Source organism: Mytilus trossulus, chromosome 11 (genome assembly GCF_036588685.1).
Source record: "Mytilus trossulus isolate FHL-02 chromosome 11, PNRI_Mtr1.1.1.hap1, whole genome shotgun sequence".
NCBI classification, from domain to species: domain Eukaryota; kingdom Metazoa; phylum Mollusca; class Bivalvia; order Mytilida; family Mytilidae; genus Mytilus; species Mytilus trossulus.
The window spans coordinates 45,364,755-45,383,649 of record NC_086383.1 but is presented as its reverse complement, the minus strand read 5'-3'; the positions used below and the strand labels follow the sequence as shown (position 1 = coordinate 45,383,649).

At 32.9% G+C, this 18,895-nt stretch overlaps 1 protein-coding gene across 1 annotated transcript in view; it reads right to left on the bottom strand.

Moving 5' to 3' along the window:
• The window catches only part of LOC134691179 (cadherin-related tumor suppressor-like), a 55,156-nt gene extending 36,633 nt beyond the window's left edge, over positions 1–18,523 (bottom strand). Inside the window, exons 1-5 of the mRNA XM_063551499.1 lie at positions 18,403–18,523; positions 13,337–13,507; positions 4,748–4,921; positions 3,356–3,559; positions 1,088–1,156 (exon numbers count right to left, since the gene is read on the bottom strand). Coding sequence (XP_063407569.1) covers positions 1,088–1,156; positions 3,356–3,559; positions 4,748–4,921; positions 13,337–13,507; positions 18,403–18,457 — 673 coding nt within the window. The 5' untranslated portion in view covers positions 18,458–18,523. The remainder of the gene's footprint in view (positions 1–1,087; positions 1,157–3,355; positions 3,560–4,747; positions 4,922–13,336; positions 13,508–18,402) is intronic.
• Between the last annotated feature and the right edge of the window lie 372 nt (positions 18,524–18,895).

The window sequence follows — 18,895 nt, the reverse complement described above, 5'->3', positions numbered from 1 at the left end:
AGAGATAAAGTAATCTACATACCTGTACTACCACCAGTAATGGCTGTATATGATGATGGAGACCCGTATCCTATCTCCCTGTTACCTGAGAGATAAAGTAATCTACATACCTGTACTACAACCAGTATTGGCTGTATATGATGATGGAGACCCGTATCCTATCTCCCTGTTACCTGAGAGATAAAGTAATCTACATACCTGTACTACCACCAGTATTGGCTGTATATGATGATGGAGACCCGTATCCTATCTCCCTGTTACCTGAGAGATAAAGTAATCTACATACCTGTACTACCACCAGTAATGGCTGTATATGATGATGGAGACCCGTATCCTATCTCCCTGTTACCTGAGAGATAAAGTAATCTACATACCTGTACTACCACCAGTAATGGCTGTATATGATGATGGAGACCCGTATCCTATCTCCCTGTTACCTGAGAGATAAAGTAATCTTCATACCTGTACGTCCACCAGTATTGGCTGTATATGATGATGGAGACCTGTATCCTATCTCCCTGTTACCTGAGAGATAAAGTAATCTACATACCTGTACTACCACCAGTAATGGCTGTTTATGATGATGGAGACCTGTATCCTATCTCCCTGTTACCTGAGAGATAATGTAATCTACATACCTGTACGTCCACCAGTAATGGCTGTCATGGCTGTTTATGATGATGGAGACTCATATCCTATCTCCCTGTTACCTGAGAGATAAAGTAATCTACATACCTGTACTACCACCAGTCATGGCTGTTTATGATGATGGAGACTCGTATCCTATCTCCCTGTTACCTGAGAGATAAAGTAATCTACATACCTGTACTACCACCAGTATTGGCTGTATATGATGATGGAGACCCGTATCCTATCTACCTGTTACCTGAGAGATAAAGTAATCTACATACCTGTACTACCACCAGTATAGGCTGTATATGATGATGGAGACCTGTATCCTATCTCCCTGTTACCTGAGAGATAAAGTAATCTACATACCTGTACTACCACCAGTATTGGCTGTATATGATGATGGAGACCCGTATCCTATCTCCCTGTTACCTGAGAGATAAAGTAATCTACATACCTGTACTACCACCAGTAATGGCTGTATATGATGATGGAGACCCGTATCCTATCTCCCTGTTACCACAAACTGAAATAAAGTATAATACATTTGCTCAATTGAGGATAACAAGGGAAGACAAGGTTCAGCCATGATGAAATAGATATTCCTTTACAATGTAAGAAATATTATCGAAAAAAACATTAATTCTGCTTGAGGAAATACATTACAGTATTTGTTCCCAACGGAATAAATGGTATAAAATCATGGAAATATGTGCTGAAATAGGAAAAGAAATAAAAGCATTGTTTATAACAAAGTTTCCAGAGAAACTTCTTTTAGAAGAAACCAAATATAGGTTAGAACAGCAGATTGCCAAAAGTATTATGCACATTTTTTATCAAATATATCAAGTATGTTTTATCTTTTACCAATTAAATGAACCTAGTTGAAGTCATTCCAAACCTTACTTTCAAAAACATTTTACTTTAATATGCATAAAAGTTTAAAGTTTCTTATGACAACAATGTACTGACATACATCATATTATTATTATCCAATTAATAAAAACTGTTATACAAGAAATATTGTTTTCCACACCACAAAAAAACATGTTCTACATTTGACTAACCAGATGCTCCGCAGGGCGCAGCTTTATACGACCCCAGCGGTTGAACCCTTAACAGTTGGGGCAAGTATGGACACAACATTCAAACTGGATTCAGCTCTCAATTTGGATTATGATTAAATAGTTGACATTTAAATGCAAAAAAAGTGCTTGTAATCACCGAATGGTAAAGATTGTTTTAATTTATTAGTTGGTAGTAAAAGTGAATATACATTGTATATTGTAGAAAACAATGTTTTAAGTTGATTCAATTAGTATTCTGGACAAAGAAAGATAACTCCGATTTTCAAAGAATATTTCATAAAACTGTGCAATTGAAAATTTCTTGCTATTGTACACTATTGTGCAATTAGATATTTCTTGCTATTGCGCAATACTGTGCAATTGAAGATTTCTTGCTATTACACAATACTGTGCAATTGAAGATTTCTTGCTATTGTGCAATACTGTGTAATTGGAAATTTCTTGCTATTGCACACTACTTTATATAATATAATAAAAGTATATGTTTAGATTCAGCATATCAAAGAACCCCAAGAATTCAATTTTTGTTAAAATCAAGCAAAGTTTTATTTTGGACCCTTTGGACCTTAATGTAGACCAATTTGAAACAGGACCAAAAATTAAGAATCTGAATTCACGGTTAGATTTGGCATATTTATAGTAAAGAACCCCAATAATTCCTTTTTTGATGAAATCAAACAAATCTTAATTTTGGAACCTTTTAGCCCCTAATTTGTTGGGACCAAAACTCCCAAAATCATTCCCAACCTTCCTTTTGTGGTCATAGACCTCATGTTAAAATTTCATAGATTTCTGTTTAGTTATACTAAAGTTATTGTGTAAACCAAGAAAAAAGCTTATTTGGGCCCTTTTTGGCCCCTAATTCCTAAACAGTTGGGACCAAAAACACCCAAATCAATCCCAACCTTCCTTTTATGGTCATAAACCTTGAAATTTCATAGATTTCTATTCACTTTTACTAAAGTTAGAGTGCGAAAACCAAATGTCCTCCAACGACGATGACGGACAATGACGCCAACTAATACCAATATACGACCAAAATGTTTTCAATTTTTGAGGTCGTAAATAAGGTCCAATGAGAATTTGAATGAAAAATTTTTGATAAAATTCCATAACAATGGGGATCTGAACGCAAAATAATTGTTTATGGGTACCAGGGTACTGTACCAGCAATAAACTATTTATATAACAGTTTGTTATTTTTCAACTTCTAAGATTCAATCATATACATGTATCTGCAATGATCTGTGGTATCAAATATCTTCTTCGTTGATATCTTTCTAGTTTTGTGATAATTAACTTTCACAATTAGACAATATCATGCAGAAAAAAAAGACAGGGCTGAATATTTTTTTCAAATTACACAGAACTTATAGTTATTCAGATTTTAAAAATTAAGATTTAAAGTGTATTATCATGATTATAGTTGTGTATTTCTCTTGTGAGTTTGCACACATTGTTATATTAGGATATATTTCCCTGAAACATAGATGGACATGGGTATATCCCCACTTTACAATTCAAATCTGACAAATATATTGGTGTTGGAAGTAAATGTTGGAGCCAATGTAGAATGGAGGATTTTAAATCTTAAATCTAGGCATAAAACCATGAAATTTTACAATTTGATTACATACCATTACAATCTAGAGTATTACATGACCGAGGATCTGTGCTTTCCTGTACATTATTGGCACAGTAACCTCCTGCACAATCAGGACAGAGGGCACCATTACAGTATACCAATGGGTTATTACATAGTCTGTATCTATACTGGGTCCCACCTCCACATGTAACTGGACAAGAATACCACTCACGCCAGGTTTCCCAGCCTCCATCATCTGAAAATAACAAAAGAACTTTATATGAGAACATAATATGATAAATATGTGTACACCTTACAATCGTTCAATAAACACCAAATATAGTTGACCTATTGGTTATAATTTCTAAGAAATAGACTTTACCAAGAAAACTAAACCTTGACCAATTAACCATGAAAATGAGGTCATGGCATGGTCAGATGAAAAATGTTAGACAGACATGTATACCTTATAAATCTATGCATATAGTTGACCAATTTCTTGTAGAACCTATTAGAAACCAACTTAACCTTAAAAACTTAACATTGACCAATGAACCATTAAAATGAGGTCAAAGTCAGATTTACCTGCCATGCAGACATATACACCTTACAATCCTTCCATACATATAATAATATATCTATTACTTAAAGTTTTGAAAAACAGACGAAAACACAAAAAATTCACACTGAGCAATGAACCATGAAAATGAGGTCAAGGTCAAATAAAACATGTACATAATAAAATATTACCATACACCAAATAAAGTTGACCTATTGCTTATACAAAGAATGGAGTATTGGAAAATAAAGACCAAAACTCAAAAAAAATACTTTGACCACTGAACCATGAAAATGAGGTCAAGATCAGTTGAAACCTTCCAGTTGGACATGTACAGCTTACAATCATTCCATACTCCAAATATAGAAGACCTTTTGCTTATAGTATCTGATATATGGACTTGACCACGAAATTTAACCTTGTTCACTGATCCATGAAATGAGGTCTAGGTCAAATGAAACTGTCTGAAAGGCATGAGTACCTTGCAAGGTACACACATACTTAATATAGTTATCCTATTACTATAATAAGAAAGAAGTTAACATTACAAAACTGAACCATGACAATGCATGAAAATGAGATCAAGGACAATGGACATATATGACTGACGGAAACTTTTTAACATAAAGCATCTATATACAAAGTATCAATCATCCAGGTCTTCCACCTCCTAAAATATAAAGCTTTTATGAAATTAGACAACACTGCTGCTGTCTTTGCCCCCGCCAAGTCACTATGTCGAGCTTTCTGCAACTAAAGTTTAGTTACAGGCTCGACAAAAACAGACAACCCATACTTTTCACATTATCATGATTATTAACTGTGAGGTACCTTTTTTAGTCTCAAGTTAAACCTTTATAATATAATATTATTTATAAACCTTACCAGGACAACAAATATCTTCATTACAGGTTCTTGAATCTGTATCACTATAAGGACAGTCAGCACCACCACAATAAACTGAAGGATTATTACATGATCTATATCTATACTGGATCCCTCCTTCACAAGATACTGAACACTCTCCATAAGATCCCCAGTTTCCCCAGCCACCATTAACTGAAATTTAAATCAGCATAGATACAATATCAATTAAGATGATTATAATATCAATTATTTATGTATAAATCAACATTAATTAAATATACAAAATAAGCTTTTTTTGGTATAAACACAAATTTAAGCCAAATAACACACCATGACAAATTTGTTACATAGTGTGCTAGTTACGTAATACGGCATATATGGGGTCAGTAAATTCCATGTAGGGATTTGAGCTTTACTCTCACCCCATATGGAATTTACTGACCCCATATACAGTCAGGGGTACTACTTGTACAAGTTATTTTTAATTACTTGAAGAAGTTATATTAATATACTTATGTAAGTAAATTTGTAGGCTACTTATACAAGTGAATTTTATTTACTTGTATAGGTAAAAAAAATATTGGCTGAATTATGTCCCTTAGACATTCAGATTTTTTTACTTGTATAAGTAAAAAAGTCATCCTATCTTCTTTTATTGAATTCTTAGGATTTCTTTGCTCTAATATAATTTTAAGTTATCTGCCCTTTGCAGATGTCTTTACTAAACATTTAAGTGTAATTTCATGGGCAATGAAAATCCCATTTGTCTGTTATCTTCAGAACTCTGCTCATTTACAAACCCCCAAGGAGCAATTTTTGAAGGCCTTGCACAAATACTTAAGATCTTTGGCAATCAGTTTCTTTGTTGAATTAATGAGATGAAACATTGAACTCTAATAAAAAAAAAAAATGAGTTAACCTGAGAAAAATCATAAAAGCCCTGATTTTACATCTCAAAACTTGAGAATATTAGTAGGATTGTATGAAAAAATTACTTATACAAGTAAATTTCTGAGAAAATTGAAGGGAGATTCTTTTTAAAACATTATTAATTCACTTATATGTGTATATTTTTTTTTACTCTTTCAAGTAAATAAAAATAACTTGTACAAGTAGTACCCTTGACTGATATATACCGTATTAGGTCACTAGCACACTATGTAACTAATAATATCTCACAATATTATCGGACACAGACTGTTACCATTTACAGGACAATCTGAATAAACTTGCAATTTGGGAAAAATGGCAAATGGAATTTCATCCTGATACATGTAATGTTTCGAATGTAGGAAAGAAAGTCACAAGAAGAAAAGTGACGGAAAAAAAAAATCACAGGAAAAAAGGACACAGAAATAAAAGAATATGTACTGCATGGCCACACCCTCGAATCTCTTAATTCTTCAAAGTACATTGGCTTCATCATTGACATTTGCTCCGTGAAAACCCTCGAAGATCATAGGAGACATCAAGGCTTAAGGCTTACAACAATAATGTATAAACTTGCCAACGGGATGGTGAAAGTGGACACAGGTTATACTCTCATTCCACCAGATACATGTAGGCTATCCAGAAACATCAACACTAATGGATACCAAGTACATGTACCATCTTGTAGGACCAAAGTGTGGTAGCAATCTTTTTACCCAAGGAATATATATGGGACTGGAAGGCCCTACCACATACTGCCACCAATGCAGGTAGTCTTGAATGCTTCAAGACTTACTTGCATGAGATGAACTAGATCATGAATGCCAAGATGTTTTTAAAAATTCACTGTATACAAAAGTGGAAGATCCAGGTTAATAGGTTAGGAACACCCCCTCCCCTCCCCCTTTTTCAAGTTAAAAATGGCTGGATCTGCCCCTGTATATAATCTCTATGATGTATAGTACAATTCAAATCAATTAAATATATTTTTTTTTTATCTTAATTTTAAATGCGCATCCAAAAGTGGTGGAAGTAGATTGAGCTTTCTGGTAAAAAATGTAGTATTTTAGAAGAAAGTTCTTTTCGCTAAGTTTATAATTTGTTATGTAAATTAATTTATAGATCTAAACCTTACAAGGACAACTAAAGTCTTCATTACAATACCTCAGTGTTCATAATTTACAGTCACCGTGTATAAAAGTTCCAGAGCACAGACACTTGTTTCTATCCATCACTGCATGATCATCACTGGTGGCAAGCTGATGATCGTAGTTCCGGATAGCCAAAAATGCGGTCTCACTAATTAGCGACAACATGAATTTTAGCGACAACAAGCGTCAACAAGCGACAAGAAGCGACAACAAGAATGATTTTAGCGACAACAAGCGACAAGAAACTATTTAGCGACAAGAAAACATATTTTTTTTTAATTAAAATTAATTATTGCAATAAAATTTAAAAGAATATGCAAAAGAAAATAATTTTAGCGACAAGAAAGTTAAAATTGATAGAAAAAAATGAAACATTATTTACATATTTATTTTATCATCTATTATGTATAACAGCCAGTATTACGTTTAATTATTGTATTATGAGATTACTTTTCCTTGTATTTTAGAACATATTATTTATCTTATAATTTGTTTTTTAAAACTCTTTTCGTGCAATATATATTAAGCTCGCAAAATGAATTATTTGTGCATCATTGTCCTGAAAATATTGACACAAATTGTGAAATACAAAGAACCATTACATTCAAATTTCTTTATATTTGATAAAAAAAAATGTTTTCTTGTCGCTAAATAGTCTTCTTGTCGCTTGTTGTCGCTAAAATAATTCTTGTTGTCGCTTCTTGTCGCTTGTTGACGCTTGTTGTCGCTTCTTGACGCTTGTTGTCGCTAATTAGTGAGACTCCAAAAATGGGAGACAACCGTAGGGGTAAGTTTTTCTTTTCCGATTTTCGTGCTCTAAAAGGTTCATTTTGTACTAACGTAAGCATCAAAGAAAGTCCCTGCTTATACACACTAAATGAATGCGTTAATATTGAAACATAATTTGATACATAAAATCTTTCCAATTTTCGTAAAATATAATTTAGATGTAACCGTGACAGTGAAAACTGATGAACTTGCAGTAAGCTAAACAGTATATCTTATTTTCGGGCTGAATAATATACAATTACTGTCTTTTGATGAGGTTAATATGCGGTTTTATTGACTTTTGAAAAACTGATATTCACTGAGGCCGACGGTCAATTAAACCCCATATTTACCGAAACAAAAGACAGTAATTGTTTTATTTCATATTCCGAGAGAAGAACATGTATTAAATGACAAACATATCCCAAAACAAATTTTACATGAAACATTTTACTATAACGTTACATGTAAAAGCGCGTGACGTTTAGCCCGGTGAATAACACTTTCTCAGGTGAATATGCTTTTTTTTATTCAAAATCCAATTCATATAGAGAAACCTACCAAAATAATAACAATATGGAATAATAATAGATATGTGTGGTCAGAGGCGGATTTAGGGGGAGGGCCCGGCCCCCCCTTTTTGGGTAAAAATTTGGTTGCTTATATAGGGAATCACGGAAGCGTGACTGGAGCGGGCCCCCTCTTAGGTCAGTCAATGGGCCCCCACTTATGAAAATTTCTGGATCCGCCACTGGTGGTAGCCTATTTATTTAGAAAGGCTACTTCGTATATGGTTAGTCGAGACGACCTTTTCATGGATCACTGGTGGTAAGCGGTTGGTCGTAACGTAAAGTTGAGGTTAGCCGAAAATGGGAGACAACTCTGGTCAGTTTTTCTTTTTTCGATTTTCGTGCAGTTAAAGGATCATTTGAGCCCAACCGCTTGTCTCATAAATACTAATCGTAAGTGTCTAGATATTGAAACAAAATTTGATACATAATAACATTCCAATTTTCGAAAAATAGAATGTTAGCTTGCACTTGGTTATTTCTACGTATTTTTGATGTTTATAGCTCGGTTAAAAGTTAATAGAAACAAACAAAATTACAATTTTCTTTTCAATTACGAAGTGTTTTTAAAAAAACAAAACATTTGCATAAGTTTTTTTCTAATACATAGTTAAACAGAACAATTAGATATCAAGTCGACGACAAGGGTATCTATTAAGTAGGATGTAGAAAACATATAACCTCCGATTTTTGTTAAAAAATTACCACGGACGGAAAACATATCAATCTGTTAGTTTAATATTTTTCGTGTCTTCTCTTCCATTATGTGACTCAAGAAAAATTTCCCAAAAATGGGTAACGATTGTATCGAAAAGAGAAAATCGAGTGCACCTTTTTATGTTAAGGCGTGTTTGAGTTGAATATTTGTCTTGATCTCGTAGAAAGCAAGAATATTTCTTACATCGTCTCGCTTCGGATTCTATCATTTTACTATATCAGAGCTACTTTATAACATCAAACAATCACAGTACTTAAATAAAAGATGAAATATATGGGTCAAGTGAAATACCTATTTAATGAACCACAAAAACAGAGTAGGTGTGTTGCCAAAATCTGAACTTTTTTTTGCTGAAAGTATTTGACGATAGTCTTTCAAGTTGGATGATGAAATTGCATATCTTGGAACAATTATATTTTTGTGTGTGTGATAACAGGAGTTTATAGTCTTCAACCACTAAAAAAAAATAGTCTGCCCTTCCACGAAATACTTAATTAATTTTTTTTTAAATGTACAATGAATTTTCGAAAATTCCACCCGACAACCGATCAGACAATAGTTTTAAGTTGAATAAATGTAGACAAGATTATTAACTGATGCTCATTAGCTAGTTGATACATTTGTATTTTAAAATACAACTGACATATAAGGATCGTAATGGTGCAATGTGGATAAATCTATAGGTTTCCAAGAGCAAAATTGGCAGCGCGTCATCCCTACAATGGCTTTCATTTCTATGATTGTAAAAATGAACTGGCGTAATAGGGAAATAATTTTGACGAAGTAGAATCCTGACTGTTTTGTAAATATCAAGATAAACCAATGATTTTTTTTTAAACAGTCATCTCAGAGGCGGATTTAGGGGGAGGGGGGCCCGGCCCCCCCCCCCTTTTGGAGAAAAAATTTGGTTGCTTATATTGGGAATCACTGAAGCGTGACTGGAGCGGGTCCCCTCTTAGGTCAGTCAGTGGGCCCCCACTTATGAAAATTTCTAGATCCGCCACTGCATCTACAATTAGAGCAAAATATAACAAAACATTTGACTGTATATTCATGCACGCCTGAACAAATAGTATAACATTTTTTGTTTGTTTATAAACAACGAAAAAAATACCAGGGGAACAGCCAAAGTTTTTCTTTGACATTTTTTTATACTAAGAGGAATAACTCGATGTCCTCACTCACTACTTTTATTAGGTATACATCAATTAACTAGCAAAGAACGAAATTATTTTCTCTGTAATATTTTATACGACCGCACAAAATTCCTTCAAAAACCGTCTAAAATTTAACTAAAATGCTAAAAATGTGAAGATTTCATTAATTTAGCATGACTTAATGGTTCTATAGTAACCGATATATGTGCATTGTTTTGTAAAAAAACAGCCCATATTTATGTAGCAGAAGCATTCTACTGTCCAATAAATGATTAAAAGTTTACATTTAACAATTTTGTAAAATTGTTATAAATTTGGGGCCAAAAGGGGTCTTACTGGACCTACTCCTTTACCAATTTAAGGATAGCAAAACAACAACGGGTTATCTAATTCATCATGAAGTTTCAGGGCTGATAATTTATTTTACCCATGTCAGATTTTTGCTCTAAATGCTAAATTGTTTCAGAGTATAAGCCAAAAAGCTGCATTTTATCCTTTATCCTATTTTTAGCCATGTCGATCATGTTAGTTGGCTGGTGGGGTAAGCAGACACATTTTAAAAAATAAATATACTCACAATGATTGTCGCCAAGTTTGGTAAAATTTGACCTATTAGTTTGAGAGGAGAATATGTTGGTAAAAGTTAACGGACGACGACTAACGACTGTTGCCAAGTTTCTCATTGGGCCAAGTGAGCTAAACTAGAGACTCTAAAGAGCCTGTGTCGCTCACACACACAATTTACAGAGAGGGGGTTCCCTTTTAGTAAATAAAGGTAACGAATTCCTTGCCCAAATAATTTACTAGTAGTACATTCATGTCGATTACTTTCAATGGTATTCAAAACTTCATTGCAGACACAGACATAGCGTAAGATGATGCAAATAGAAAACAGTTAAAAAACCCAACAAATAACAATTGGGATCGGAAAGTTTTCGTAATTTAACGTGTTAAGTTTCTCGTGTAAAACTGAAATATCTTAATCTATGAAGTTATTGATGTTTTTGTTTGATTTATTCAGAGTAAGTTCTGTTTTGGGTAAATTTCAGCAGTACATTTAAAGAGTTCGAATCTTGATTATGTATCGAAACAATGTTAGTAAGATAACGGTAAGTGTTACTGAATTCATCAATTAAATGGAACCTAGATGGACTTTTACTGAGTTTAGCTATCGATAAATAAAATTGAGAATGGAAATGGGGAATGTGTCAAAGAGACAAAAACCCGACCAAATAAAAAAACAACAGCAGAAGGTCACCAACAGGTCTTCAATGTAGCGAGAAATTCCCGCACCCGGAGGCGTCCTTCAGCTGGCCCCTAAACAAATATATACTAGTTCAGTGATTAATGAACGCCATACTAATTTTCAAATTGTACACAAGAAACTAAAATTAAAATAATACAAGACTAACAAAGGCCAGAGGCTTCTGACTTGGAACAGGCGCAAAAATGCGGCGGGGTTAAACATGATTGTGAGATCTCAAACCTCCCCCTCTAACCAATGTAGAAAAGTAAACGCATAACAATACGCACATTAAAATTCAGTTCAAGAGAAGTCCGAGTCTGATGTCAGAAGATGTAACCAAAGAAGATAAACAAAATGACAATAATACATAAATAACAACAGACTACTAGCAGTTAACTGACATGCCAGCTCCAGACTTCAATTAAACTGACTGAAAGATTATGATTTCATCATATGAACATCAGGCACAATCCTTCCCGTTAGGGGTTAAGTATCATACCATTATAACATATATGAGAAGAACATAACCCGTGTCATGCCAACAACTGTTTTTAGAATAAATGTGTTTAGTTCCGACGCAAAGACCTTATCAGTGACTCAATATTAACGCCAAAATATGCAATCTTTAATGACTTGACAACAGTATCGTAATGATATCCCTAATAGGTCTATTCAAAGGTTTTGTAAGTTTCTGAGGTGAATACTGACACCTTTGTGCTTTATAAAGAATATTTCCTTCTTTCCGAAATGTACATACATGTTGACAAAGAGAAAATTTGCAACTTTAATCAACTAACCATACCTCCAGTAAGTATTAGATGTAAGCTTCCCATATCTTATATTTTCAAAGAAACAATTAAAAACATAATTTGTATTCGTATCTCTTGTTTTGAAAAGAGCAATTAAATTTGATAAAACTGAAAAAATAAACTCATCATAGATACCAGGATTGAAAAAAGTGTCATTATCTCAAGTTTTCCAGATGCAGTAACACTTCCAGAACATGTTTTGTAGTTATGGATTTTGAGTGACATCCTAATTGCTTATGTTTTTCTGCTTTTGTATGACAATATGAATTTCTGTGCTATCTTATCTTTTTCTGGTTTAATTGCCAAAATCTGAACTTTTTTTGGTTGATTAATGATTACACTTCTATGTAAGTATAAATAAACTTTGTTTCCGAAATGTACATATAAATATTGTCAAAAAGAAAATTTGCAGCTTTAATTATCTCATCATACGTCCGGTAGGTATATCTGGCATATTTACCTCTCTCTCAATTAGAAAGGAAGACTGCGTTTTTTTGGCACCTGTCCTAAGTCAAAAGCCTGTTGATCAGTTGTTGTCGTGTGTCTGGTTTCTCGTTATTTTTTTTTACATAGTATTATAGATAAGACCGTTGGTTTTCTGTTTGAATTGTTTTACACGAGTCACTTTGGGACCCTTTATAGCTTGCTGTTCGATGTGACACAAGGGTCCGTTTTGAAGGCCGTACTTTGAACTATAATTGTTAACTTTTTATGCATTGTTACATGGACTTGTCTCATTGACACTCATGCCACATCTTATTTGTTTTTGTATGACTGCCAGCAAAATAGATGCGCAATCAAATTTTTTAAACAATCATTTAAATAAATAGGAATATTTTTGTCTGGTTATATTGTGTGAAAGTGTAGTGTTAAGAGTCTAACAACAGTTAATTCCACTGGTTTTGTATGTGTCATTTCAAAAGTTAATGATAAATTATTTGATAGTAAGAAACTACTAGTTATTAAAAGCACCGATAGCCTTTGAACACTGTTAAATTATCCGATATATTCTTGTTGTTATAAGGTAGCAGGCCTACAATGGTAGTTTCAAAAGCAGTCTTATCCTTATTCGAACAGCTGTAAACATTCTATAAGAAATGAATAGATTTAATTGACAATTCTTATTTCAACTCGGCTAAAAAAAAATATATCTGTTTGAACAATGCATTAATATTGTTAGCACCTGACTTAACTGTCATTACTACATCATCGAGTTTGACTTACAACGACAGCATGATGTTCGCTTCTACGGCTCTTACCTGCACAACACTGAGTATTACAACTTTGTGTTTGAGTATCTGAACCACAATTCCAAATAATAAGACAACAATATTTTTCTCTTGTTCGTGTTCCTCCACCACAAGTTCTTGAACAGCTGGTCCAACTTGTATAACTCGTAATTTCATACCATGCACAGGGTTTGACGACAACTGTAAATATAATTTCATTATGATTAAACTTGTACTGCATATCATACATTCATTACGAGTCTCAGTAAAAATGGTTCTTAAAAGCTTTGTTTTATTTAAGTCGATGGTAGCACACAATATATCTGGGACATGAATATATAGATATGATAAATTGTAGTCTTGGAAGATGTTTTAGTTGTTATATATTAGCTTTGATGTAGCATCTGTAACTGTGAATACTCTTAGATCTGTACTCTGTGTATTTTGTCTTTATGTAAGTTGCTTATTATTTTGCTCTGTGCAGATCGGATTAGCTCAGATATTTTCAACTAATTTTTACAGTTTAATATTCTTTATTTGTGTTGTAACATGGTAAATTATATTGGCATTATTATGAATGCAGTATCCTTAAGTGTATGAAAAAATTAGCTGATATTTTATCAGGGTTAACACATGAAATACTCGTCATGATTGTGTTTTAAAACTACAGACCTGCAATCCGAATCAACATCTAGTTAAAGCCTGCCACATTTTCATGTTGCTAACCCAACTTATGATCAGAAACCACGATCAAAGTGTTCATATGTTATATCATGATTTCTTTTTGCATTTGGAAATTTAGGTGAAACAGCGAATCTTTGATTGCTTCTGTAAATTTATTCTGAAGTTTTACAAACTCGTGACATTAAAGCTTAACGTTTTTATAGACACTTGCTCATTGTTATATACTGTGTCCTCTTTTGATAAATTTTATGTATTTATGTCATTTGGCTGCTGTCTAGTTGACGTATACCAGTGCCGTATGTAAATCTCTTTTAGTTTCACATACAAATAAAAAAGGGAAGAAGACAAAGTATGTGGTATAAAATAACCTAAATACTTTGGGTAACTTTATATATAGCTTTCGAATTACATTTTGTGGGAAAGTATTGCAATGCATCTGAAAATGTGAAAACAGGTTTACTATGATACAGTTTTCAACAATTGATAGGCTCAAATATTAAAAAAATCAAGTCTGAATTTGGTATAGAAAACTATTTAACTGTATTAACTATTAATAAACACAAAATGATGTAAGCTGTAGGTCCGAAAAGCCCAAATATGATCCCCTATTTTGACAATATGTTTATCAAATTACATAGCTGACATTTAAAAATACTTAGAGTGTAAAACCTGCTTTCACTGTTTCCTGGACCAACTTTCACAAAAATCTCTATTTTGGGTTTTATTTGGGTTGTAAAAATAGGGTCCTTGTCGAATATGCTCGGCAGAAGATGCAGTACGTAGTCATAGGCTGGATGTTTAAAGTGGTAGATTGAAGTTTAAGTATCAATCAATCAAAAAGAGTTCAGTTGCGGTTTATTTAACAAAGATGAATTTGCTGATGAATTCATTTGTCAAAAAAAGGTAAACGGTTCTTGACAAAATCAAAAAGATTGTTGTCTAATAAATACATTTATTCGAACAGTTTGTTGTGCGGAAGTTGCATGATGTTGCTCGGATGGAGTTAATAGTTTTTGTGTGGAAGTTGATGTTGCTTGGAAGGTCATAAGTTAATATTTGTTGTGCGGAAGTTGATGTTGCTCGGAAGGTCATAAATTAATAGTTTGTTGTGTGGAATTTGATGTTTCTCGGAAGGTCATAAGTTAATAGTTGTTGTGTGGAAGTTGATGTTGCTCGGAAGGTCATAAGTTAATAGTTGTTGTGTGGAAGTTGATGTTGCTCGGAAAGTCATAATTTAATAGTTGTTGTGTGGAAGTTGATGTTTCTCGGAAGGTCATAAGTTAATAGTTGTTGTGCGGAAGTTGATGTTGCTCGGAAAGTCATAACTTAATAGTTGTTGTATGGAAGTTTATGTTGCTCGGAAGGTCATAAGTTAAAAGATGTTGTGTGGAAGTTGAAATTTCTCGGATGGAGTGAATAGTTTGTTGTGTGGAAGTTGATGTTGCTCGGAAGGTCATAATTTAATAGTTGTTGTGCGGAAGTTTATGCTGCTCGGAAGGTCATAAGTTAAAAGATGTTGTGTGGAAGTTGAAATTGCTCGGATGGAGTGAATAGTTTGTTGTGTGGAAGTTGATGTTGCTCGGAAGGTCATAATTTAATAGTTGTTGTGCGGAAGTTTATGTTGCTCGGAAGGTCATAAGTTAAAAGATGTTGTGTGGAAGTTGAAATTTCTCGGATGGAGTGAATAGTTTGTTGTGTGGAAGTTGATGTTGCTCGGAAGGTCATAATTTAATAGTTGTTGTGCGGAAGTTTATGTTGCTCGGAAGGTCATAAGTTAAAAGATGTTGTGTGGAAGTTGAAATTGCTCGGATGGAGTGAATAGTTTGTTGTGTGGAAGTTGATGTTGTTCGGATAGAGTAACACTAAGTATCAATAAAAGTTTGATTATAAAAATTATGATCAAATCTTTCATAGTATTATTTTTGATGTATAAAAATATTAACGTCACTATTTGTAATCTCAGAGCGAATTCACGAAATACATCGGGCAGGGAATATGAACACCATTGATCATGCTGAAACATACTCTCAGCACATTAGATAGGTCAATATTTTCCAAATTAAATTTGTAAAAAATAGATTTTAATCCTACATTGAAATTTTGGTCAATAAAAAATATATATCTTCGCATGCAATGTGTATATAAAAGCAACACAAATATTAAACTTGAGGCTCACCTGTATCGACTGTTATTTCGGAAATCTTGTTAAACAAGGTAAAAAATCATAATAATAGTATTAGATACCCTAATAATGATTGAGGACAGGTTTGGTTTAGTTTGGGCCAGTAGTTAAATCTAGATCAGGTCATCCCAGTGTACATGTAGTCTTACAATAGTTGAAATACCACCAGTGTTCTTTGTTTCTATTAGTAAGCTCGTTGATTTGTAAAAAAAGGTATTGGGCACGGTTATTTACATGCAAGGGGTCAGAGGAAAATAATGTAAAAAATAGAGTTATTAAATTTAGTTTTCTAGTTGTGACCATTTGATACTATTTTTTATTACAATTTTCCAGTAAACTTCTATAGCATACCCTCTATGTTCTATTTTTAGCCATGACAACAATGTTGGTTGGATTACAGGGTCATCGGATACATTGTTCAATCAAGATACCCTATTGAAAATTTTGGCTAAGTTTAATTCTATTTGGCACAGTAGATAAAGTGGAGAAGATTTTTTTTAATAAACTTATCATAGATACCAGGATGAAATAGATTACAAAAATTTACGAAAAAATGGCAATTACTCCTTAAGGGGTCAATTGACAATTTTGGTCGTATTGACGTATTTGTAGATGGTACTTTGCGGAACATTTTTGCTGTTTATAGTTAACATCTATCTATAATAATATTTAAGATACTAACACAAAAAAAAACCCTGTAAAATTTTCTTAAAATTACCAATTCAGGGAAATCAACCACTTAACGGGTTGTCGGATTTGTCTGAAAATTTCAGAACAGATATATTTTGACTTGATGAATATATACCCATGTAAGCTTTGTTCTTTATGCTATAGTTTTAGAAATATAAGCCAAACTTCTACTTCATGTTTTTTTTTTAGCCATGATGACCAATCTTTGTGTTTTGCAGTGTCATCGAATCATTTGTTTTGGACAAAATACCCTAAGGATAATTTAGTCCAAGTTTGGTTTAATTTGGTCCAGAAGTTTCAGAGGGAAAGATTTTTGTAAAAGTTTACAAAAATTTACAAAAATTATGAAAAATTTACTATAAAGGGCACTGACTCCTTATAGGGTCAATTGACAATTTTGATGAAGATGACTTATTTGTACATCTTACTTTGCAGAACAATTTTGCTGTTACAGTTCATCTCTATCTATTATGATATTCAAGATAACCAAACACTGCATGCACCATTTCTTAACTACAATTCAGGGACACAACCCAACAACGGACTATCTGATGCGTCTGAAACTTTCATTGCAGTTAGATCTTCATCTAATGAGCGGTTTTACAGAGAAGAATATTTTTGTTAAAGTTAATGGACGACGACGACGGATGACGGACGCAAAGTGATGACAAAAGCTCACTATGATCTTTTGTTATTTGATATTGCCATGTGATTATGGACTTTCCTAATTGATTTTCCTCTGAGTTCAGTATTTTTGTGATTTTACTTTTTGGGCCAAGTGAGCCAAAAAAATAAAGAAAACAACAAATATAAGTATCGATCTATAATATAAGTATCTATAAATATTTCGGATAACAGATATCCTTCATCAGTGTGATCGAGATATGATGTTAAATAAATCATATCAATCTGATCTGAATTACTTTAACTTAATACAAATTATATACCACATCTTCTTATCTATATACTAGAAATCTGCAAATATGCGGTAGCCAATGTTTATTCTTCTCTCAGCGGCGATTCGAACCCCTGCATCTGAAAAATCGTGGCAACAACGCTTGCACTGTGTCTAGAGCCCCAATACCACATTCCAACTAGGCTTTATAAATAAATACACACACACACATAGCCAATATAGCATATATTAAGATAATTATATAACATTTGCTCTCCCCTTACACACTTCACACTGACCAGTGTTATAATGTGATTTGGACAAATACAATTTTAGAAATAGGAATTAGAATATACAAACTAAATAAATTAATGATTTTTTTTTATAAATATAACCGTTAGAGCCAATTTGATTATTTTGGCTCCGAAAAATTAGTCCAAAAATAAAGTTAAGATACGCGTACAATTTTATGCAAAAAAAAAAGCAATTATATTTTATATAATCATTTACAACATATTTAGCCAAACTAATAAAGGTGACTTTAAGGTTTGAAAAATATATGATAATGTTTTTAAGGTCAACTTTTGTATGGTAAACAATTAAAGGGTTTATAACTAAAAATGTATACTAAACATGTTAACTAACCTGGTCCACAGAATATGAATAGTAAACAAACTATATGAATATTGTATTCTTTCATCTCAGTATTTTTATATGATAAAGCACAGCTATATGTTTAGTAGACATGTTTTTGTGACAAGTATATTTTGCTAATTTAATTTAATAAAACAATACTGTTTCTTTTCAGTGCTTCAGGTGTAAGATACATGAATTAAATCGAATGGAAATAATTCAATGATTTCTATTATTCTATTATTTCATTTCATTATTGACACCGTTGAAGCGTGTAGTCAGTTGTCAAATAACAATAATGTATTAAGACACTGAACTCGTTAACCGTTTAAACACAAATTTAACAATTCATATTTCACATTTTTATATAAAGACGGTTTCAGTTCTTTATACTACCACAGAAACAAAATGTAAGACAAATCCATTCGCAATAAAACCCCTTGACATGATAAACGTACATAACAGAGGCAAATAAATACAGAACCATTTTAACATTTTGACTAAG